This window comes from Narcine bancroftii, chromosome 1, assembly GCF_036971445.1.
Source record: "Narcine bancroftii isolate sNarBan1 chromosome 1, sNarBan1.hap1, whole genome shotgun sequence".
NCBI lineage: Eukaryota > Metazoa > Chordata > Chondrichthyes > Torpediniformes > Narcinidae > Narcine > Narcine bancroftii.
The window spans coordinates 354,612,971-354,637,049 of record NC_091469.1 but is presented as its reverse complement, the minus strand read 5'-3'; the positions used below and the strand labels follow the sequence as shown (position 1 = coordinate 354,637,049).

Genomic DNA, 24,079 nt, shown 5'->3' with positions numbered 1-24,079 from the left:
AATTAGCCAAGGCATCAAAGGTTGAAATGGATCATCTTATGATTAAATGGCAGGGCAGATGCGATGGGCTGAATAAACTATTTTCAGTTTATGTCTTGTTCCCCATGACGTTCAGAAGAATGAAAAGACATCTTACAGAAACACATAAAATAATGAAATATATTAGAAGCCTGAATTATTTTATCCACTGGTTGGTGAGGCCAGATTTCAGGATCATAGTCTCATGATTATGAGTAGATTTAAGACAGATGGTAAAGAACTTTTTTTCCAGAGTATCGTTTGTAATCCTCTGCCTACGAAAACAGTAGATGCTGCCTCATTAAATAGATTTAAAATACTAACCATTTTTTTTTGCATGGTAAGGGAATTGTTGGGAAAAGACAGGTTAGTGGAGCTGAGTCTACAGCCAGATCAGTCATGAACTAACTGAATGGCAAACCAGACCCCCAACAGACCAGATGACCTAATCTTGTTCTTATTTCATACCTTCTTATTGCATTAAAGACTTTATATAAAGATGTTGTTTTGACCAAAATATTTTATCCCTTTGGAGAACAAATGAATAGAGACCATGGAAAGCAACTGAGTTTGGTGGGAAAATAAAGATAATATGAGAAATAAAGATGAAACGATTTATTTAGAATTCTTTTCATGGCTTTAATGGGTAGTCATGTATGCAATTAAGATAATTCTGAAGATCTGATGTATTGTAAAAAATCATTCTTGAGGACCACCAAATATTTTAAAAATATATATTCTGTTTTCAAGACACGGGGGTCAATTCCGTTCTTCTGGTCACAGAGGCCAAACCTGAGGTATAAACCAAAGCCGCAGATCAGTAAATCCATGAATCACGTGAGTACACTTAAAATATAATAATCTATTTCATTAATATTTGCCCTGCAGTGAGCTGTTCCACGATGATAATATAATGTATTTATAGTTTATGTTGTAACAAAGTTCTTAAGGAACAATTAAATGTTATTTTAACAGACAATTGCATTGACTTTGTATCTCAAATTCATTTGTTACAAGAAGCAAAATTTAGGTAATTGAAAAAAATTGTTGAAGACAATAAATCCTTATGTTCAGATTATCTTTTGTACAGAGGAGGAAAAACCCAATACCCAACCCCAACCAACCAATTTTCCCTTGCAACCGCTGCAACCGTGTCTGCCTGTCCCGCATCGGACTTGTCAGCCACAAACGAGCCTGCAGCTGACGTGGACATTACCCCTCCGTAAATCTTCATCCGCGAAGCCAAGCCAAAGAAAAAGAAAGTATGCTGACTGCACCTGGCTTATCCCACAACCATCTTTATTAACCATTTCACTGTTCTCAGTTGACACAATGTTGGTCCATCATTAATACTTGATTACCATTGATTTCTTTGTTTATCTGGTGAAGATTGAAACATTAGGCAGACAACCAACTCTTGTTTGTCTGCTGAACTACCCCACCCAATTTCACACACAAAGATGCAGATACACAGTGTATATTTCTAATTTAATCAGACTGTTAAGAACCACAATGCATTATTTGAGGTTGGTGGAAACTTTGGACCAGATATGCATGCTACGACTGAAATCACCGACTTGTACTCTAATGTCCTACTCCATCCTCATTATATTTTATCTTCTGCTGAGACTCTAATTTATGACATTGTCACCTTTAGACCTGCAAAGCACTGCTGGCCTCCTCTTTCTACTCATGTTTTAAAAAAGTAATTCCCATTCAAGCCCCATTCACTAATTCCCCACATTTGCTGAGCTGCATTAGTTCAGGTAAACTAAGGCTGTATTTTGAAATTCTAACCATTCCATCCAACTCTATGAAATGGCTCCACCCTTCTAAATCTCATAGGCCTGAACGTACTTGTATTTCACCAGCAAAGTCAGTACATGTGACTTGAGAATCTTTATAACCATATAACCACTTACAGCACAGAACAGGCCAGTTCGGCCCTACTAGTCCATGCCGTAACAAATCCCCACCCTCCTAGTCCCACTGACCAGCACCCGGTCCATACCCCTCCAGTCCTCTCCTATCCATGTAACTATCCAGTCTTTCCTTAAATGTAACCAATGATCCCGCCTCGACCACGTCTGTCGGAAGCTCATTCCACATCCCCACCACCCTTTGCGTAAAGAAATTTCCCCTCATGTTCCCCTTATAATTTTCCCCCTTCAATCTTAAACCATGCCCTCTAGTTTGAATCTCCCCCACTCTTAATTGAAAAAGCCTATCCACGTTTACTCTGTCTGTCCCTTTTAAAATCTTAAACACCTCTATCAAGTCCCCTCCCAATCTTCTACGCTCCAGAGAAAAAAGCCCCAGTCTGCATAACCTTTACCTGTAACTCAAACCTTAACATCTAAATCTCATCTTAACATCTGCTCTGCCATTGCATGAAATATTTTTTTGAATTGAGACATAAAGTATGGAACAGTCCATTTTGGCCCATGGCACCCAATTAACCTGCAACCCCAGGAATGTTTAGAATGGTGGGAGGAAACTGCAGCCCCCGGAGGAAACCCACGCAAACACGGAGAGAACGTACAAACTCCTTTTCGACAGCGCGGGATTTGAACTCTGATCTTGTTTGCTGGTGCCATAACAGTGTTGTACTAATCATGCTGGTCAATAATGAGTGCACGGGCAGAATACTGTCATGTTGTCCTGAGGGGCAAGATGCTCTTTACATCTGTTTCACAGTCAATCTATGTTGTGCAGCCCACTCATTTGAAAAGGTCACTGAATTGGATTGAATAGATATATGGACATAAGCAGTTGATGTTAATTAACTTAAAAGTGTGTTTCATCATTAATTTTAAAGTACTGTTTTACATTGTTTTGAGCTGTATTTAAATGTATACAATTATTAGGGGCATTTAAGAGTATTTCAAGAATGTGACAGGAATGAGCTTTCAAAATGCTAACAAGATAGTCTGTGGGATGGAGCCTTGGGATCCATTGACTGAGGCCTAGTTGTATCTGGTACAGCAATGGCAAAGGGGCCTAGATTTTTTTTAAACATGTGGGGCCATAATGGATATGTCAGGCTGAAGGAATAAATCAGACAGCAAATGCAAAGTACAGGCTGGATCAAACATGATCATACAATAACCCTCTTGATCCAGGAATACATATGAGCTTCTACTTGTTTTTGTACCTTCAGCTATTGAGGCTCTGAGTACCAGAATTCCATTCCAAATCTTTTTTTTTAATCCCTGTCTTTTAAACTTGTTTGCTAAAATAGATTCCTTAACCAAGCTCTTGGGCATCTGCTGTAATATCTTGTTTGACTTGATAATTAGTTTATAGTTTATCTGTACAGAAGTGCAAGTTCTTGCACTGAGAGTCAGTTCAATAGACACTTAGCATGTTGGGAATGTTTCATTTTGATATCAGTTGTTTTTAGTATTTTTCTTTAGTCATTCTAATTCAGCCATGGTGTTTGTAATCAGTTAAGAATTAAAAATAGGGCAAGTGATTTGTTTTGGCTCAGAAATTGGCATTTTCATCCCTCCAGGAATGTTTGTCTAACATTGCAGTACTTGGGCAGCAAATTGCACTCCATGCGGTAAGTGTAGAAATTTGCACAATGTTTCAGTGTGCTGCATCAAATTGCTTGTCCTATTAACATCCACTGCAGTCTTAGAGAGCATTTCTAGCGCTTTAGTGCACTACCTAGATTATCGGGATGTTTTGCTTCATTAAAAAGCACTCTGAAGTGTGGTGCTTTTGAATTTCTTATGAAAGAGGAATGTTAACATTTTTTGTTTTTGATTGCAGATGGATGGATTTCAAAGGCATTTTGATTCCCAGCTAATAAGCTATGGGAAGCAAGTCGTAATTAATTTGGTATGTTTCTGCGTTTATCATGTGTCTATAATACTAAAATTTTAACTTTGAAAAAAAATTCTGATTTTTAAAAAAAATATTTTACAGGTTGATCAAAAAGGTCCAGAAAAATCTCTTGAACAGGTTTTTTCCAAAATGACAGCAAGCTTAGAGAATGGAATGGTTAAGTACGTTTCCATCATATCATTTTCAGAGCTGAGCACCGCCTGGCATCTGTGCTTATATTAGAATAGTGGCTTGTTTAATTTAGATTTCTCCTCCTGATGTACCATTTACTGGACAGGAAGGAAAGCAGTAATGCAGTTGTCGCAAAAGAAGAGTGGGGCTGGCATTTAAAATGCCTCTAAGCATTTTGTAATTAGTTATTTTCAAAGAGAATGACAGCCTGCAAAAATTGATATGACCATCAATGTGACAGCATTGAAGTCATACCCATTTAGCCATTCGCAACCTGAACTTTATTTTTATACAGCCATGAAGCATTGTTCCAAATTAATTATCAATTCAGTTCACAGTCCCTCTATGAAACCTCACATCCATTTTCTGTTGGGCTATTCTTCAAAGATGAGTATTTAATATGTAGGATTAATTTGTTCTGCTCCACTATCATGTTAAGTCTGAATGAGTCAGAGGTTAAGGATTTAAATCCCACTCCAGGAGCTTGATCTCAGAATGGCAGATCCATTGAAATCCTTGGGTGAGTGATGCATTGCCTGAAGCCCCATATTTTGGATGACATGTTAAACCAAGTTCTCATTAATATATCAAAGTTCCCATCTTATTATTTCTTTCTTTTAAAATATTTTTGTTAAGTTTGACGTATGAACTTAAATTAAAAAATTTAAGGAAAATACATGTACAAAAAACAAGTACAAAAAAAATTGATGGACCTACATTAGACAGTTCCTTAATCCACATGAGAAACAAGTTATTGAATAACCATGTTGAAACCCATATTTACCAAATGAATCCTGATAATAAGAAAAAAAGAAAACAAACAAAAAAAACCTTAAAAAATAAATCTAATCTACCCCCTTCTCTCTAATCAAGGTTACCTTTGTAAAAGAAAATGGAAATTGTGGATCAGACAGAGAATTTCTGGAACATTCAAAATTCTTAATTCTTCCAATCATGATTGTATTTATCTTTATAAATTGAAACTTTCTATCTCTAATGTTGTATCTAATTTTCTCCAAGCTTAAATAGGACATTACATCATATAACCACTGTGTATGGGTAGGTGAAGAGTCATCTTTCCATTTCAATAAAATGGCTCGTCTGGCTGTCAGCATGGTAAAGGCTAAAACTTTCTCCTGAGTTGCAGATAGAATTATATCTGGCTCACATGGAAAACCAAACAAAGCAATTAACAAACAGTTCTATTTTGATCTTAAAAGTCATTGATAAAGTTTGGAAAAGTATCTTTCCAAAATCTCTCTAAATTTGGGTGCTCTTAAAACATATGGATCAGTGAAGCTGATATTTTAGATATTTATAAGTTAGACATTTTGTTCAGTCCAAGCTTTCTGATTTTCTTCGAATCTCAAATACTAATATTCTTAATTCATTTTAATGCTTTTTTTTGGGTGGATTAATATAATAATTTTTTGGATTTATGATCAGCCTCAATGGCTGGGATTAAAAACAATTGCAAATGATATTTGAACATAACATTTTGAGATGAAGATTGGTACTCCACTCTTAGCTTTATTAATGATTCTTCATTTTGTGTAAGGCAATACTTATTACAATTTAAGGTGGTACTTAGAAAACCTATATCCAAACTTAAATTATCTTATTTTTATGCAGATATTGATGTGAGAGTGCGAAGTGTAACATTTTTGAAGCTTCACTGATCTGTATGTTTCGAGAGTGCTCATATCAGTATTTCACAGTGACGTTCTCCTTCTTGCTTCATCTCATCCAAACTTGAAAATGTATTGTTCTACCTTCATCATTGCTATATAAAATTCCTGGAGCTATCGACTCGATAGCACCATGGGAGTATTTTCATGATGAACAGTTCAAGAGAATGGCTTGAAGAGCAACTTGCTGCTTCATAACTGAGATGAATGACATTATTCTATAATTATTCTAGTCTCGCTACAGGATCATTTTCAAAAAAATAAAGTCCTGAGGTGAACAAAGTGCCATTGCTCATTTGTTTTCCTTTTTTATTTTGCCTCTCGTAACTTTGGCACTTTTGCAGATACTGTGCATTTGATTTCCACAAAGAATGCAGCCATATGAGATGGGATCGGCTTCAAATCCTTTTGGATCGAGTGGCAGATCAACAGGATGAATTTGGGTAAGTAGTTTATGCCTTATTATTACAGAAAAATGAAGCCTTTGCCATTTATCATTAATGTGAAAGTGAAAATATATGGTTGTTGCAGTAAGTTTTGATTATTTGAATTTATTTTGGAAATGTATTGTTGATTTCTGTTTTTCTGAAATAGCTATTTCTTGGTGGATTCCGATGCAAAGATGTTGTTGCAGCAGGATGGAACTTTCAGGACCAATTGCATTGACTGCTTGGATCGAACAAATGTGGTTCAAAGCTTGATAGCACGACGTTCTCTTCAGTCACAGCTTCAGGTTGGAAGCTCTTTAATAGTTAATTAGCGATTATTTAATACTCAAATGCTCTTAAGTCAGAAATGTCACTGTGAGAGTAACAAGAACTTGTATTAATGCAGCACCTACAAATATGCAAAAATATTCCAAAAAAGCATAAGAGGATAAATTTTACGATGCGCCATTTAAGGGAAAATGTGCCAAAGATTATTCAAAGCATTAGATATTAAGGAACATCTTAAAGAAGTTGTCCATCTTTGTAATACCTTGAACAGGGAGAAACCAGATAAGGTAGATATAATGTATTGAAAACATCTCTTTGCAGACCTGAATAAATTTTTGCCATCCTCGGTGATTATAATATTGAGGTAGTAAATTACCCGCCTCATACAAACCCTTTGTGGGGATTCATTTTTCAAGATGGCATCCAGTGTTTCTTGATTTCAAGGGCCCGCTCTCCCAGGATATATTGACTTCTTTTGGTCCCACATTGGCCAAATACACACGTGACCAATTAATCTACTAACCCTATAGGAAAGTGTGAGGAAATCATAGCATTTGGAGAACACCATATAAACTCTTAACACTGTGCCATTTCAAACCTAGGTCATTGGTTGCACCCGGAGGCAACCTATATAGTATCAGAGAGAATATACAAATTCCTTATAAACAGTGACAGTGTAGATCTCAGTTAGAACATTGAATGTTTCAGCACAGTTGTGCAATGATGTGCTACATAAGCCTACTCAACAATGTAAACTTTCCCTACGTCACACCCATATCCCTATATTTTTCTTGCATCCATCCATGTGTCTGTCTAAGAGTCTTTTAAATCTTCCTATTGTACCAGCCTCCTCCACCTCCACCTGTGGCAATGCATTCCAGCACCTGTGGCAATGCATTCCAGCCCCTGTGTTTTTTTTTTAAATCACCCTGATGTCACCCCCTAAACTTTTTTTCCCCTTCACCTTTTACACGTCCTCTGATATTTGCTTCTAGAGCCCCAGAAAAAGGCATTGGCTATCCACTTTATATATGCCTCTCATAATATTATAGATCTCTATTAAGTCACCTCTCATCCTTCTTCACTCCAAAGAGAAAAGCCCAAGGTCTATTAACTTTGCCTCATAAAACACATTCTCTAATCCAGACAACATCCATGTAAGCTTCCTTTGCATGCTCTTCCACTTCCTGTAATGAGGTGACCAGAACTGAACACAATATTCCAGTATGGTCTAATCAGAGTTTTATAGAGCTGCAACATTACCTCATGTTCTTGAAATCAATCCCTTGATGAATGAAAGTCAGCATATCATAAGCCTTCTTAAATAATCTATTAATCAACAATCTAGAGAAATCTATGAATTTGGACCCCAAGGTCCCTCTGTTTTTCCACACTGATTAGAATCTTTCCATTAACCATGTGCTCCACCTTAACGTTCAACCTTCCAAAATGCATCACTTCATACTTTTCTGGATTGAACGCTATCTGCCACTCCCCTGCCCAACTTTGCAATCTGTCTATATCCTATTGTAACCTTGTACCTTCTACACTATCCATAATACCTCCAACCTTCAGGTCATCTGCAAACTTACTGACCATCTCTCCAATTCTGTGTACAAGTTATTTACAAAAATTGTGAAGAGCAGGGGTCCAAGAACAGATCCCTGCAGAACTCCTCTGGTCACTGACCTCCAGACAGAATACATTCCATCTATTACTACCCTCTTCTTTCTGCAGACAAGCTAATTCTGAATCTACACAGCCAAGATTTCATGGATCTCATGACTTTCTGAATGAGTCTACCAGGGGAGTCCTTGTCAAATGCCTTAAGAAAATCTATATAACTATATAACCATTTACGGAGTGGAGACAGGCCATGTTGGCCTTTCGAGTCTGCATACGCCACATCTTCTTCAAAAAACTCAATTAGGCTTGTGAGGCATGACCTGCCTCTCTCAGCGGTATCTTGACTATACCTGAGAAGGCCATACGTTTCTCAATGCTTGCTAGTTCTGCTTACTGCTATACTCTTCAGGCAGCTTCTGGCATCACCCACCCATCCCCTCCTTGAATCTCAAAGCTTCCCTATTAGTAAGCCTTGTTTTCAACTCTTCAGTCAAGAGCTCCAAGCAGTCAACCATTATCATTCAAGTTTTCAAGATAATCTAGCCTTTAGTTATTGTCACCAGGTTCAATAGCATTCTCGGTGGTTTGTATCTTGACACTAAGAATGCAATCACTGAGCTTGGAATATATGCAAACTCAAAATATATGGAGAGCCAAACTAATTACCCATACAGCATTTTGCTGTGTTAAAGAGGGAAGTGTTCAATGAAAACATTGCAAAACTGAATTATTTAGAAACAAATTGAAAAACTAAAGACATTATTGCCTATTGTATGGGTAATTAGTTTGGCTCTCCATATATTTTGAGTTTGCATATATTCCAAGCTCAGTGATTGCATTCTTAGTGTCAAGATACAAACCACCGAGAATGCTATTGAACCTGGTGACAATAACTAAAGGCTAGATTGTCTTGAATACTTGAATGATAATGGTTGACTGCTTGGAACTCTTGACTCAAGAGTTGGAAACAAGGCTTACTAATTGGGAAGCTTTGGGCTTCAAGGAGGAGATGGGTGGGTGATGCCAGATTTTAATGTTATTGCGTCAGGGTCTTTTCCATTCTGCCCTAGCATGGAAGTCTTAACCACAAACCATGTTTGGCCAACGTGCAACTGATGACCTGGTCTCTTTGGGAACTTTATTCAAAATTATAAAGCAGAAATTGGCTATCATTGTAAAGAAAATGTTTGCCTCTAAATGTCCTCTGTTCAAAGACTCGGTTGATGAGATTAAAAGAGGATGGCGGTAGGCTGAACAACTTCAAGTTTGCTCCACCATTTAGCTCACAGCTGATCTTGTACATCATTTCACTTGCCTTCCCCCTCCTATCCATGTGTTGTGATTTCCCACCCCACCCACCTTTTCCTCCCTCCAACCGGTGCCAGAAACTCTCAAATTCAGTCTTGAATCGTCTCAAACAGTATTCTTATCCCCATAAATTTGAAATTCCAGACGCTCATTCTCAGAACGGCTCTTCCCCTTTTCTGACATCATGATCCTTTGTCAGTCTTCCGACCAAGCAGAAACAATCTCTCAACATCCACCCTACCTTGGTTTGGTAGACAGTAAATGGTATTCTTGCCACATAAGTGCCAGGCATTTACCATATCCCATCTGTTGTTTTTAGGTGAACAAGAACCCAGGAGTGACCTTTCTGTGCACTCTGTCAAGACCCTTGCAAAGAGCTTTCAACAGCCAGAGTGTCTCCAGTCCATTTATTTCATGACATCATTTCAATTAGCACCTACTTGTGAAATGAGCATAGCATTCTCCATAAAGTCAATGAATATGAGTTCTTCAGTATTTCAAATACGATCTGTTTTAAAGTGTGTGTATGTATGTAACCTACTCTAATTTTACCAATTTATCTCCCAAATACATGAACAAATATTCCTTCACACCATTAAGACATCTAGATTTCCAGATTTATACTCTGAACCCTCTGCAATAACATGAACAAACTCAACAGGTAATACATTACATTGTTAAAATAATTCTTTCTATTGGGTTTAGCGGCTTGGTGTTCTTCACGTGGGACAAAGAATCGATGAGCAAGCAGAATTTGAAAAGGTTTATAAAAATGGTGAGTTTACATTTATTTTTCAGAATCTTTTTGCTGAAATGTTTCAATGTGAAATCGTGGGCTCTAGATTTGACCCTAAATAGTTTCGTATTTGATTGCTGAGTTCTCTAATTCTAGAAGTAGGAGCAGGATGATGAATTTTATTCTTAAGATCTTATTATTACTGGGTGATAGAGGGAGGCAGAATTCTGGTTTGTTATCCATTGCTTCCTTTTAGGTGGCTTTGTGCTTGGATGCTAGGTAATAATAAAGCGGGAATTGTTGTGATGTTTCCAAGCCTGCTGGCAAGGACTGTCTTATTACTGCCCATTTAAACCAAGATGTAAGAATGTCCAAATGGACTGCTGGGGGATAGAGTTCATGTCTTTTGAGTGCAAAAGGTAACAATGGAGAAATTTCAGGGAGAGAATTAAGCATATAAGATGTAGTTATTTTTACTATTTATAAATACTTTGAAATTGTTACTTTTAATTCAAGTACAAGAGCTTAGCAATGATTTGATTTGTCCACAGCATGGGCAGATAATGCAAATGCATGTGCCAAACAGTATGCTGGAACTGGGGCCTTAAAGACTGACTTTACAAGGTAAGCATCTCTTGGGTTGTCTGATTACAAAGACTAATTTATGTTTTTTTTTGTTCAACGGAGTATAGTTTTGTATGAGTTATGAAACTGAAACAAGGGAAGTGGAGCTGTGGTGATTTGAGTAAATAAACTGATTTTGATAGTGTTCATTGGCTAAGGAAATGGCAGAACAAATATTTTTTGCAAAATTTGTTTGATATTTTCTCTGCATTATCAATTGCATTATTGAAAATTTGTATAGGGAATCATAAAGACAGTATTTTCATCCTGCCCTGTAGAAATAACCATCTAAAATCAGAGACTCATTTCAAGACTGCACATTATTTATTATGGAATATTTATTTTCTGTATTGCAGTCAGTTTGCTTGCATTTCTTTCTTTTGTATGCATACCTCTTTTTGAGTAGTTTCTTTTTGTACTACTGATAAATAGAAAATCTACCTGGCCTGCAGGTAAAATAATCTCAGGGTTGTGTAGTATGTACTCTGACAATAAATCTGAATTTTGACCTTAGAGAAAGCTGTATGTAGATGATCACAGTTTAATTTCGGATGCAGTAAGTGATACCAAAGGGGATATAGTAAAAGCCCTAGTATCCAGCTCCTATGGGGATTGTTATATGCTGGATAAGTGAATTTTCTGGTTGCTTGAGGCTGCCAGTTATTTGAATTCTGGATAACAGACATTTTACTGTTTTGAGGCAGATGACCAACAGCTTGATCAAAACAAGGGAAACACAAAAAAACTGCAGAAGCTGTAAACTTAGTGAACAATGAGAAACTGGAGGGACTCAGCAGATCCTTCCAGCTTATTGTTTTTGGTTGAACATGATGATTTTTAAGAAGCATCTTAAAGGAAGATTAGGGACAGAATTTTCTAGGGAAGGAATTCTGGACCTGACAGGACATCTAGTAGCGATGCAGTGTATGTGTGAAAAAGAAATTGTGTATATCATGGCTAATGTGATTTATGGTGTGAAAAATAAAAAAATTAAAAAAAAAAAAAAAAAAAATAGTAGCGATGCAGTGCATTGTGAATGAAACCTGAATTGGAGGAAACCAGAGATCTCAGAAAGTTATATGACTGGAGAAGATTGCAGAAACAGGGTCAAGAACAATTTCATATTTTAAATAGTCCAATATGCCACACTCTAATTATCTTTTCCTACTACTCTTGTACTCTTCATTGCATTTTTATTCCTAGTGCGAGCATCAAATCACCAGGTGCAGTAATATCTTACATTCAGTCAAAGAAATCTTCTAAACTCCATTTGATATTTGTTGGATATCTTCTATTTACAGCATTCTTTCACTGGAATTGATTAAATGTAGAAGCCAATCACATCATGTATAATGTTTACTTTATTCACAGAGTTCCACAATATTGAGAATATCAAAATAATCAGACTTGCAGACAGGCAGAATGGCTGGGAAAGCATATTTTTGTTTCAATACTTTAGATATCCCAATTGTAAAAAAAAAATTGCGACTGAGTGTTGGAGCAGAGAAGGAAGCATTGTCCATAAGTTTTCCCATTATGTTTTCTGAGTTTTAGTTTCAAAGTATTCTAAAAGCAGATTACAGTTTGCCAGTACAGGTGCATAACTTTATATCCAGGATGCCTGCTGTTGTTCGGAATCTTCCAGATGTTGGAATTATTTTGATTTCAGTCCCTTTAAGCAAATGGCTCGCTCCTTCCGCTCCACCATCCGTCGTCAGCCCCACCCCCAATGCCAGACTATTTTGGGCTGAATGGGGCGTGGGGGGGGGGTCGACATGCGCCATTGAGATGGTGGAACAGAGCGCCGGTTATAGAGGACACTTTCCATGTTCTGTTATTTTCCAATTTCAAGATGTTGAAAGAAATGCAAGGACGATATTCCGAATTACTATCTTATCACTCCAATAAACCAAACTTGGTAGAAGCAATTTTATGTAGCTTTAATTTGTTGATATAAACAGATAAACATTTTGCATAACTTCACATCAAAATTTTCATAATGATGAATAAACAAAGTATTTGGCTATATTAAAAAATAATGATATAAAATTATAATAAGAAATTATAGAGATGATTAAGATAAGAAATTATTAAGACAAATTCAAAGAAAAATATTTCAAGCTCACGTATCTTCCATGGTTTTCCGAAGAATAATAAAGCAAGCTCCATGTCTGCACAGATATTACGACATATGACATCACAGCGACTATTATAACACTACAAACAATCTTATCCTAAAAGGAATAGGCACAAAATTACTAAGAATCAAAAACACAAGATTTTAACCTTTACACTGGTGGCTTTCAAGTGCTCCACCAGCTTGTCGGGCTGGCCCTCAGGCACGCTCTGGCAGTGCAGCACCATCTGATGCACCCCCTCCCCCCCTCAATCTAATTACCAAACAGCAGCAGAGATGCATTGCTGCCAAGCCGGGAGTTTATGGAGTGCCACACTGAATCAATACTCATAATCCCCCATGCAGCTGGAATTGCTCTGCCATTGAGCCAGCCGCTGCCTGCTTCTCTCCCACCGGGCGCTGGGCGCCAAGAGTCACCTTTCTACTAAAGGTAAGAGGGGGTGACCATTGGGGCTGGGACTGGGGGGTCTCCCTCTGAAAACAGAATTTATTATGGGAAATTAATGGCACTTATGTGTAATGTCATCTACTGAAGAAAGTGCCGGTTTTTGGAGCTGCTGGTGTTGGAATCCTTGTTAAAAGGCACCTGTAATAACACTGCCACACAATACATACTTGCGTGTCTTTTAATATTTCTGAGCACCATTATTTGATACAAATTTTTAGAAATGTGTGTAATGTATACACTCTAGTCTGCGCTATTGTTTGTGCATACACAATAATTTGATGTATTTGAAATGTAATCCATGCAGATAGGGTAAATTAAATAAGTATTTGATCATAAAATAGCACTTGAGTTAATTAGTTGGGAGGTAGAAATGTGCTTTGAAAAGGCATTAAATTTTTCTTGCAATGCTAGTGAATCGGCCTGATAATGACACAGTGAGTTGGATTACTGAAATCATTTGGAAAAGTTATGTTATCTTCTCCAATTTAAATGGTGAAAGTTGACATCTACTACACATTTGGCCTGTTTGTTTTAATATATCTGTTGTTCAGTAACTATTTCACAAAATCTTCAGCTTAACTATTTGCTGTTGTTTTAATTTGCTTCATCCATATGTTTTCTTTAGAACTGGGAAAAGAACTAAATGGGGTCTTGTAATGGATGGATGGAATTCAATGATAAGATATTACAAGAATAATTTCTCTGATGGATTTAGACAGGTAAGATATTTTTCTGCATTGTTCTCACCTGGATCTTGATTAACAACTATCGAGGATTCTTATTTTACAGGTTTTTTTTTCTTTTTTCTTTTATGTGGTAGAGTTTAGATGAGAGCAAGTTTCTGTGGACAATGGCTCTTTTTATCTTTGATGACAGGGTTGAAGACTACTATGAAGTCAAAAACGACCATGTATAATAGTTAATGCAGATACCTGCATTTCTCTTGAAGATGTCATATGGTGAAAGTCATGAATAGTTTGCTTCTTGATGCAGTCATGGGCACTCAATATGGTTGAGTAGTTGTATCTTTTCTTCTGATGTGGATTGCCTCTTGTCCTTGACAAGTTCATTAGCATTCTTGGCTCTCAGCAGAAAGAGACTCTGGATGTTTGGGCCGTAGATGTGTCAGGCTGTCTTAGTAGTGTTGACTAGTTATGCTCCTTCTTTTGAGGAATGGTGGAATTTCCAATCCAAGGACATCTTGTGTTTATGGTAAATTAGCTTTCTAATCTACTGATTATTCTCATCAAATGTAGTATTTTGAGTAGAGAAGACAAGAATATTGTCAATTGTGGTGGAATTTGGAGCTATTTAGGTACTTTAGAGACTGCTCCTGTTTAGGGGTGATTGGGTTATCCTTGAGGTGGTGTCTTTGCAGAATTCTTGAGAGTAAATACTTTAACACTGTAGAGGTTAGCTACCTCCTTACTTGCAGTTCGAAGTAGAGATCGAATATGAATTGTCTGAGCGGTAATCTATTGTTTTTGTGTCTGAATGTCTTCTTCCCTCCCTCCATCTGCTGTGGAGATTATTATTAAACTTTTATCCAATATTCTGCTGAGATACAAGTTGATCTTTGTTTCTTTAATATTCAGAATAGCTGATTTTAAATAACATGATCTGAACAGTCCAATCAACAGTGACAATTCCTTAATTGTTCTGTTTTATTCTTAATCATCAATTAACATTCTGCCCCATTATTTTGCTCCAAATTTTGGATTATTTTATTCTATTTTTCCCATCTATCTGGCTCAAGGATTTGTGTGAGACATGAGCACAAAGGACCATTTTGACATTTCAGTGATATACTGAGGGAGTGCTTTATCGTGGAAGGTACAGATGAAACATTAGGCCAAGGAGGATGTAAAGCAGTGGTTCTCAATCTTTTTCTTTCCACCCACATACCACTTTAAGTAATCCTCTACTAATCACAGAGCACCAATGGCATAGGGAATACTTAAAATGGTATGTGAGTGGAAAGAAAAAGGTTGAGAACCACTGATGTAAAGAATACCAGGGCACAATGTCAAAGACTCTCCCACAGATGAGAACATAAGCTTGAATGCATTTCCTTTCTTCTGTCAATGACTGAAGTGGTGAATGTGGGCTCAGTTTTAACATTTAAGAAAAATTTGGACATTTACATGGATGGGAGAGCTTTGGGCTGGGTGCAGGTCAGTGGAACTAGGAGAAAAAAAATGGTTCGTCACAGACTAGAGGTCACATTTAAAGGTGCCGAGGTGGCCTGTTTCTGTGCTGTAATTATTCTATGTTTAAACAGATGAAGCAGCATCTTTGGCGAGAGAAGCAACATTTAATGTTTTGTTAATGAATTTTCATCACAACTTTCATCACAAAATATTAACTATTTCTCTCTTCCCATATGTTACCTTATCTGAGTATTTCCAGCACTTTGTTTTCATTTCAGATTTATAGGATCTGTTTGTTTTTGTTTCTGCTTTTTTCATTTCCATAAAGATACTATGACTAAGGAGAAGGAGGAATAAGAAATATTATATGCAATTCCTTTTTAAATAAATCCCAGTTTTCTGTTAATGCATTAATACATTTGTATATCTTCCAGGATTCTATAGATCTATTTCTTGGAAACTATGTTGTGGATGAGGCTGATACTTTGGCATTTTTACATGATCAGAAAGAGTGGAGGTTCCTAGCGGTGAGTTTGAAATTAATTGCCCATGTTAATTTTAGCGTTGTCTCCGCTCCATCCTCAACATCCATTGGAGCGCTCACACCCCTAACGTCGAGGTACTCGAGATGGCAGAGGTCGACAGCATCGAGTCCACGCTGCTGAAGATCCAGCTGCGCTGGATGGGTCACGTCTCCAGAATGGAGGACCATCGCCTTCCCAAGATCGTATTATATGGCGAGCTCTCCACTGGCCACCGTGACAGAGGTGCACCAAAGAAAAGGTACAAGGACTGCCTAAAGAAATCTCTTGGTGCCTGCCACATTGACCACCGCCAGTGGGCTGATAACGCCTCAAACCGTGCATCTTGGCGCCTCACAGTTTGGCGGGCAGCAGCCTCCTTTGAAGAAGACCGCAGAGCCCACCTCACTGACAAAAGGCAAAGGAGGAAAAACCCAACACCCAACCCCAACCAACCAATTTTCCCTTGCAACCGCTGCAATCGTGTCTGCCTGTCCCGCATCGGACTGGTCAGCCACAAACGAGCCTGCAGCTGACGTGGACTTTTTACCCCCTCCATAAATCTTCGTCCGCGAAGCCAAGCCAAAGAAGACTATGGTTATAATTTGAATCTTTAGTACTGTTGCAGACTTGTAACTTGTGTTTTGGGGAGGCATATCTTTGCATCATTGAATAATGTACCGAACTCTCGATCAGATGAATATGGGTTCAAGTCTTGTTCTAGATATTTTAGTGAGGTTCGTTACTGTGTATTATATACTTAAAGTGCCATATTTAAAGTGAAAAAACAAAGTGAGACTCGTTTGATCTTTTAGATGCAAAAGATCAAATGACATGATCTTGAAGCTTGAAGTTTAGATAAATGAAAGATGTCCCAATTAATGTTTTTTTTCCCCTGGTGTTGAAGCCTGCCATTCTCAATGGGGGCCATATGACCCCCCCACCACCCCTATGTGAGTCACAGCACATTTAAAGGGGCCATGGACTGAAATCGTAAATTTTTTTGAATGCATTTATGTAGTTGGTAGGAGGGAAGTAGAGCAGAAACCAACTAGACTGCTCCACAGGGCGCCCTTAAACTTTGAGCAGAGTCCTAAGGGGGCCATAGCCAAAAAAAAATTGACAATGGCTGGTCTATGCCAACAATCGTACTTTACTCAGTATTATTTTAAAAAAACCTTCCTTGTCATTGTGCTGATTATGCAAATTTATTGTGTGAAAATTGGCTGCTAATTTTCATATATTAGAACAGTATATGTAAAGTATCTTTGGACATTCTGAAGGGAACATGAAAGATCCTATATGAATATCAATTTTTATTTATTTCTCCTCTGCAAGATCCAGAAAACTTCAAACACTAATCTGAAAAATCTATTGAAATGATTCATTTTGATAATATTTTCTGCATTAACTGGAAACAATCTTGTGTATCATGTTGGGTTGCTCTCGATCCAACCCATTGGTCAGACTTGCCTACATATGCATACCGTAATTATTCAACTGTGAGTGGATAGTTGAGATGACCTTGCATACTTGAGAGTTGTCCTGCAAAGAAGATTGGGCCACAAGTGGCAACTAAGACTTGAGTAACTTTTTGAAAATGTGCTAATTTCAAAAAATGTTGACCATTTTAAATTAATAATATTCTAGACACCTAAAAACTAAATAATTACCTTGTTTAGTAATTTTATTTTAAAGTCCTATGAATTAAAAACATTAAAGCAGCACAGTTAGCGTCACGGTTAGCACAATGCTATTACAGTGCCTCCGGCCTGGCTTCAAATCCGGTGCTGCCTGTAAGAAATTTATACATTCTCCCCATGTCTGTATGGGTTTCCCCAGGTCTCCGGTTCCTCCCACCCTCCAAAAATGTATGATACATTTGGGGTGGGGGGGAGGGTTGTGAGGGTTTTAGCTTGTGGGCTGGAAAGGCTTGTTACTGTGCTGAATGTGTACATTTAAGTTTAAATTTAAAGCAATTAAATCACAATGGAGCTTTATGTTGGCACACCTTGACAAATGAATAGAGCCTCACTTCCTCTACTAGCCATCACAGATGTAAAGTTGAGAAGCCACATACAAAATTCTGCTGAGCGTTGAGACCACCAATGAAATAAGTGCAGGTATCTGACTGCCAGCTCATCTCCCACTTTCATCAATAAAAATTCGTACACAGAAGTTGGAGGTAGTGAAGGGCAAGTGTCATAAAGCTAATAGCCCTCTTTGGAACGACCAAATGTTCTTGTATATTTTGCATTAGTGCTTAAAGAAAGTAATTCCTGAAACAATTTCCCTATGTTAAATGTTATTTTTGTACTTTCTTTCACAGCTGCCCATAATCATGATTGTGGCTTTCTCAATGTGCATAATCTGCTTGCTTATGGCAGGTAAGGAAAATATTGAAATTAGAACAAATAACCATTATTAGTGATTTCTTTTCCTTTATTTTGGGATTCATTTTAAATTAAAATTCAGATTGGTTCTTATCCAAAATAGTATGGATACTGAAAATCTGAAATGTTTGACAGGACAGACAGCATTTGTTAAAAAAGAAGTGACTCATGATTCAGCTTGTTGACAAGATTGTGTCGTTAGAAGCTTTAGCAGTGATGGTTTCATAACGTAATGCTGTTCCAATGTTTAACTGCTGTGGGAGGACTCTGTCATACTTAGGATATTACAAGGTGCTGTGTTCTAGACTTTGTAGTTTTACTTTGGATTCCACATTAAACACCGTCCAAACAATAATAATAATTGACAGCTCTAAATTGGATATGTAATATTAAAAATTCCTGATTACTTTTCTATTCAATATTAAAATCTGTTGATGCTGCTTCAATAGTGTAAGTTAACAAATGTAACTTTATTCTTTGAACCTTATGTTAGGTGACACCTGGACAGAGACCTTGGCTTATGTGCTTTTCTGGGGAAGTGCTAGCTTTGGGACTGCTGCTGTCATCCTCTTCAATGGCAAAGAGTTTGTTGATGCTCCGAAGCTGGTTCAGAAAGAGAAGATGGACTGAATGTGTACCTGTGGAAAGCAGCTTCGTCGTCAAGATTCTGTGCAAATGTGGAGGATCTTCTAACCTGCTTTCCACGCACCAAGCATTGTATGGTGATTTTTAAATAAAATGATTGACTGGAACCAATGGTCACGATCCATCCAGGTTGGATCGTTCAGCCTTAACAGTTATAAACTTCTCCTTTCAGAATTCTGAGTGATTCTAAGAAACACTAAAAATTCCAATAATTGTGATCTTCCTGTGGTGGCATCCAAAAGAAAACAGTTTGAGGTGTTTTATACAGGGTATCAGTTAAAATGCAAACCTTCTGATCTCCTTTCTTCCACACAGCTAGTTTGCATATATCATGAACTATTGATGGAGCAATAACTTATCTCAAAAATAAGTTGTTGCTTCCAGACTTAAAGCTGATTAATTCAATGTTTTGTATAAAAGTTTGGATATCAAATTGGCGAATAACCTCCTTTTGATCAGTTCAAAGCTGCTGCTTCTCAACATTGTGCAAATATCTATCTGCAACAAGTGTGACTTTTATCCAGGGGGCTCTAATTTATATGCAAAGTTGTACAGCAAACTTTAGATGACTTTGGAATTTGTATTATGTTACAGAATTGACTATCTTCTGTTGTCTGTTGGGACAGTTTTCCATAATTGCAATATACTTTAATCATAATTGAATGTTTGAATCTGCTCTCCAATGAAAAAGACAACTTAGCAAAGTAAAAGAAACCCTTTATATGCATTTACTTGAGCACCTCCTTCTTTGCATAATGAACTACAATATTTAGATATTTTTTAAAAAACTGATGAAATATTCATAATATCATTTATATTGTAATTGGTATCAAAAATAATGCAGTGAGATTCACCTTCCACCACCCCCCCAAACAGTGCCTAGTTTCTATTTGTCATTTTTACATACTCTTAAATACATTGTAGATGTACAGGACACATCTGAAAGTGCAGTAGGACAGCAAATTTTCAAATCCCTTCAAATATTTGTGCAATCATTGAGGTAGATGGTGATTCAATCAGTGTATTTTGAAAGTTGAAGGCAAGTATTGACAATTATCAAATTGGTGAAAGAAATTGACTCAATCATTCACATAAAACTAGTGTGGGACAGAGTTAGGTGTAGGAGGAGGGGAGGTATATTGCTATTTATATGTGTAACTCCTGTTTTTTATCCATGTTTCATTCCACTGTTCCCCTGATCTGTGTTATGTTTGTGTTTTTTCAGAGAAATGAATAAAGTCTAAATATGAGTTTAAAAATTATTATTTATTTAATTTATCCATTAATTCATATGAGTTCTGCTCAGTTTGAGGTGATTGTAAAGTTGAACCTGTGAAATGGAGAGGGCTTGCATAATATCCATAATAGAAAGATCCATACTATTGATAATAAAAAGATCAGGCTGTATCTCTACATTTATCTTTGATAGTGGCATGACGTTAAGAACTGATAGCAAAATGTGTCATCCTGGGTTTCTTACAGGCTTGAGGACATTTGTTGGATCTTTTTGAAACTCTGGTCTCCTACATTTGGAATATTGCATCCAATAGGAAGGACAGAACGGTGCTGGAAAATGTGCAAAAAAAAAGAGATTTATTAAATAGTCCAGGGATGGGGGAATTTAAGTGAAGGGTTGAGCTGGAAAAGCTGTTGGTTTCATCGTAGCAAATAAAGTTGAGAAGAGATTTGACAAACATGCAAAGCAAATTGGGTTTAAATGGAGTAAATGGACGATGTCCTAATTAATGAATTTCAAGGACCAGAGAACACCTATTTAAAGTGATGGTTAAAGGGTATAGGGAGATGTGAGGAAAATTGTGCTTTTGTACAGAGAGGTTATGATCTACAGTTTGCTTTATGTAAGAGTTTCTGAAAACAATCGGTTTTCAAATGAGAATTGTAAATGGGTACAGAAAATTATTTGCTTTGCTCTTGGAGAAGTGGAGGAATTGGGACTGAATGGATTTTTGTACTGAAACAGTTCCATTGTACTGGCATAAAAATGCAACCTTTTGTAAGTATCCTTCTGTCCATAAACTTTACAAGTGCTATTTTGGAAAAAAAACACCTCAATTGTCCAGAAGAGCTTACTGAGATTATAATTAGGAGCAAATTTTTCCTACTCTCCTCATAGCCTTGAAATTTATTCAGTTTCATGTACCTATGACATTGATGGCAACAATTTTGTTTTCATTACTGTATAGACTGATGATTCCAGATGTTAATTACTCTGAGTGAAAATAGTTTTGCTTTGCACTCCCTTGTATCCGTTCTCTTATCTATCCCAATCGCCAACATTCTGTTCACTGACTTGGGAAGAGAAGTAATGGCTAATCAATCTCTGGCAACAATGAAATAAACAGAAAAGGAGGCACAGTTGGCATACCAGTTAGCACAATGCCTTTAAAATGCCAGCGATGAGGATCGGGGTACGAATCCCGCGCATTCTCCCCATGACTGTGTGGGTTTTGCCCAGGGGTTCGGTTTCCTCCCACCATTTGAAATGTACCGGGGGTGTAGGTTAATTGGGTATAAATTGGGCAGCAAGGACTCATGGGCCAAAATGGCCTGTTACTGAGCTGAATGTCTAATTTTTCTTAAAATCTTGCTGAATGAAGTCCCATCAGCTGGGATGACATGGGAGAGATACTGGAGTTGTATGATGTCAATCAACTGAAATGGTATAACATCTTGCAAGTGACTTTGTACATTGAAACAGAATCTGTAAGATGAGGCGTGGCATTGATTGAAAAATTGCTTGTTTTGTTCTGTGGATGAAAAGGTTTGAACATGCATTTCATGAAAGATGGACATTGATTTTGGAGATGACAGCATCTCAGCTCAAAGGGAAGAACTAAATTTGACATAGGGACATTAGATTGCAAGGAGAGGGATGACGATAGTGAACAACAGTACCTGAGGTGAAGAGAACTGTTCATTTCAGCAGGGGTTGGTAGAAGTAGATTTCAGAAAACAAAGGCAACCCACTCATTTAATATAATCTAATTTTTGGAGCAATTCTGCATGTGGATTTCATTCTCCCCCACCTCACCCCCCCCCCCCCCCCAATGGTTCTGCCACCAGATTTGTTTCAACCACCATTTCAGGCAGTGAATTCTAGATCCAAGTTGCTGTGTTTGTACCCTCAGCCCTAAAGTTTAAATGTGCATCCTGCCCTCTCTTGCTGGGAGAATCTTCAACCTACAATATTTACCTTGTCTAATCCAGGAGAGGTTGCTTGATGGAGGTATAACTGAATGGATCACACTTTGCTTGTCATGGAAGAGATGGGGGATGGTGATAATCTTTTTGGAAAATTTTAGCCAAATTTAAGGAACCTCCACAATTCTGCATGAATGAGTTGTGAGAGATTTGTGAGTTCAAAGAAGTGCTTAATGACTCTCCTAGATTTGAGCTAGTTATTTTATGTCTGTTGTCATGAAGGACCCCTTTCCCTGTGTTATAGTTCTTAATTTGTGACAATATCAGAACCAGGTGGTTGAAGATTTTTGATTGGATGACCTTTTCAGCTTCTTGTGGGGCAGGAAGATTGTAACTGCAGCATGTCATGGGGAAAAAAAGTCAAGTGTACTCATACCAAAGACAGTCTTGGTTAAAAATTTTGAAATGTTCCTTACAATGGGTGCTGACTGCATTGTTGTCCTTTATGCACTCTCTTCTATTCTTGGATGTGAGTCTGTCTATTTGGCCTTTGAACTTAATGGGGGTCTTAACAATACTGAAGCATCCAGGCATCATTAACTTTCAAATTCCTATTGATTATTTATCTCTTGGTTTATAGTTTTCAGCCCAAGCACTTAATGTGTTCACATTCATCAACTGTTTAAATTATGTTTATATTACAATATGTTATCATAGCCACCTAATGGGATGCTGCAGCATACTCTTTTTCTGTCCCCTGATTTAGATCTCAAGATGTGGGCACAGCATCGCAGGCTGGAACCTTTCATTAGGACTAAGTGTGAAGAAGAGAAAAGCTGGTGATAATGAAGTCAGGTGGGAGGGGTAGGAGTGGGGCCAATGGGGGATTGGTGGAGCAGGGAGAGTTGAAGGATCTTGAACAGAGGAAGTTGTCTGGCAGATGCCAGAGTGAGGGAGAGAAGAAAGGTTAACAATTATTTTTCTCCTACTGATGCTGATTGACCCGCTGACTTCCTCTCGCAGAGATAAGTACATAGTTGGTCACCTTCTCAAGACGTTATTTTGCTCCCTCCACTCCTTGTCTTCATTTTAAGCCTGCTTTCTTCCCAGTTATGATAAAATATTAACTCTGTTTCTTCCACGGATGCAACCTGATAGGATATTTCTAGCCAACAGCGAACTGCTGGAGTAACTCCATGGTTTGAATGGTCAGTCAGGACCGGGCCCTTTTTTAAAAAAAAGCGTTCCGCCTGCCTCTGTGCGCATGCTCGGCTGAGCTGCCGGCACTCACGCATGCGCTGTGCTGAGGCGGGCGCCACCGTTTTCGACCGCTGCAATCATGAAGTTGGTTCGGTAAGCTGAGCGGCGAGAACTCGGGGCTCTGCGGCGCACGCAGAGCACAGCGCGTGCACGAACTGAAGCGAAGCAGGGGTGGGCAGGCCGGGGGAGAAAAACGGCGGGCCGGCTTGGTTCCGCGGGAGGACGAGGCTGTTGGCTGATCTCAGGCCTGAGGCCTGATGGCACGCGGTTGGAAGCGGCGCGGACGCGGGTGAGGTCGGTGACCGCCAGGGGAGAGCGGATGGGAACTCAGACGTGGGGTTCGGATCGGGAGAGCGTGCGGGCGTGAGCCGTTGATCGGGCTGTGAGCCGGAGCCCGACGTGCGCTTGTTTAACATGAGAGGAGCGAAAGAAGTCCCGGAAATTTGGCAGGCGCATCATCGAAGAAACGACACCGCGTTGTGCTGTGCGATGCGGAAAGAGTTGGAGTAGGTCACGCGAGACCGCTCCATCATTCGGCACAATCGTGTGGCCTCAGCTCTTCGATCATTCAAAGTGCGTGGCTTGGCCTGTTGTGTCTTCAACAATTTGGCCACCACCGCTCTC

At 38.2% G+C, this 24,079-nt stretch overlaps 2 protein-coding genes and 1 long non-coding RNA gene across 7 annotated transcripts in view; 2 read left to right on the top strand and 1 right to left on the bottom strand.

The window, feature by feature from the left end:
* LOC138749713 (phosphatidylinositol-3-phosphatase SAC1-like) overlaps positions 1-20,295 on the top strand; it is a 65,397-nt gene extending 45,102 nt beyond the window's left edge. For 2 of the 3 annotated variants that reach the window (XM_069911482.1, XM_069911474.1), the window contains exons 10-21: positions 769-855; positions 3,533-3,583; positions 3,796-3,864; positions 3,952-4,031; positions 6,074-6,172; positions 6,324-6,462; positions 10,085-10,154; positions 10,667-10,739; positions 13,950-14,043; positions 15,909-16,001; positions 18,325-18,382; positions 18,882-20,295. In XM_069911482.1, the coding sequence (XP_069767583.1) occupies positions 769-855; positions 3,533-3,583; positions 3,796-3,864; positions 3,952-4,031; positions 6,074-6,172; positions 6,324-6,462; positions 10,085-10,154; positions 10,667-10,739; positions 13,950-14,043; positions 15,909-16,001; positions 18,325-18,382; positions 18,882-19,018 (1,050 nt within the window). In that variant the 3' untranslated portion in view covers positions 19,019-20,295. The remainder of the gene's footprint in view (positions 1-768; positions 856-3,532; positions 3,584-3,795; positions 3,865-3,951; positions 4,032-6,073; positions 6,173-6,323; positions 6,463-10,084; positions 10,155-10,666; positions 10,740-13,949; positions 14,044-15,908; positions 16,002-18,324; positions 18,383-18,881) is intronic. The other variant, XM_069911490.1, reaches the window with a different exon arrangement.
* On the bottom strand, positions 633-24,079 carry LOC138749771 (uncharacterized). The gene is made up of 2 exons (XR_011348855.1): positions 23,241-24,079; positions 633-810 (listed from the first exon to the last, which is right to left on the bottom strand). It is a non-coding gene; the product is annotated as an uncharacterized lncRNA (long non-coding RNA).
* Positions 23,457-24,079, top strand: part of snrpd1 (small nuclear ribonucleoprotein D1 polypeptide) — a 32,510-nt gene continuing 31,887 nt past the window's right edge. The window contains exon 1 of one of the 3 annotated variants that reach the window (XM_069911586.1): positions 23,457-23,548. In XM_069911586.1, coding sequence (XP_069767687.1) covers positions 23,535-23,548 — 14 coding nt within the window. In that variant the 5' untranslated portion in view covers positions 23,457-23,534. Of the gene's footprint in view, positions 23,549-23,645; positions 23,750-24,079 lie in introns of those variants that run through there. The other 2 variants (XM_069911596.1, XM_069911577.1) reach the window with 2 other exon arrangements.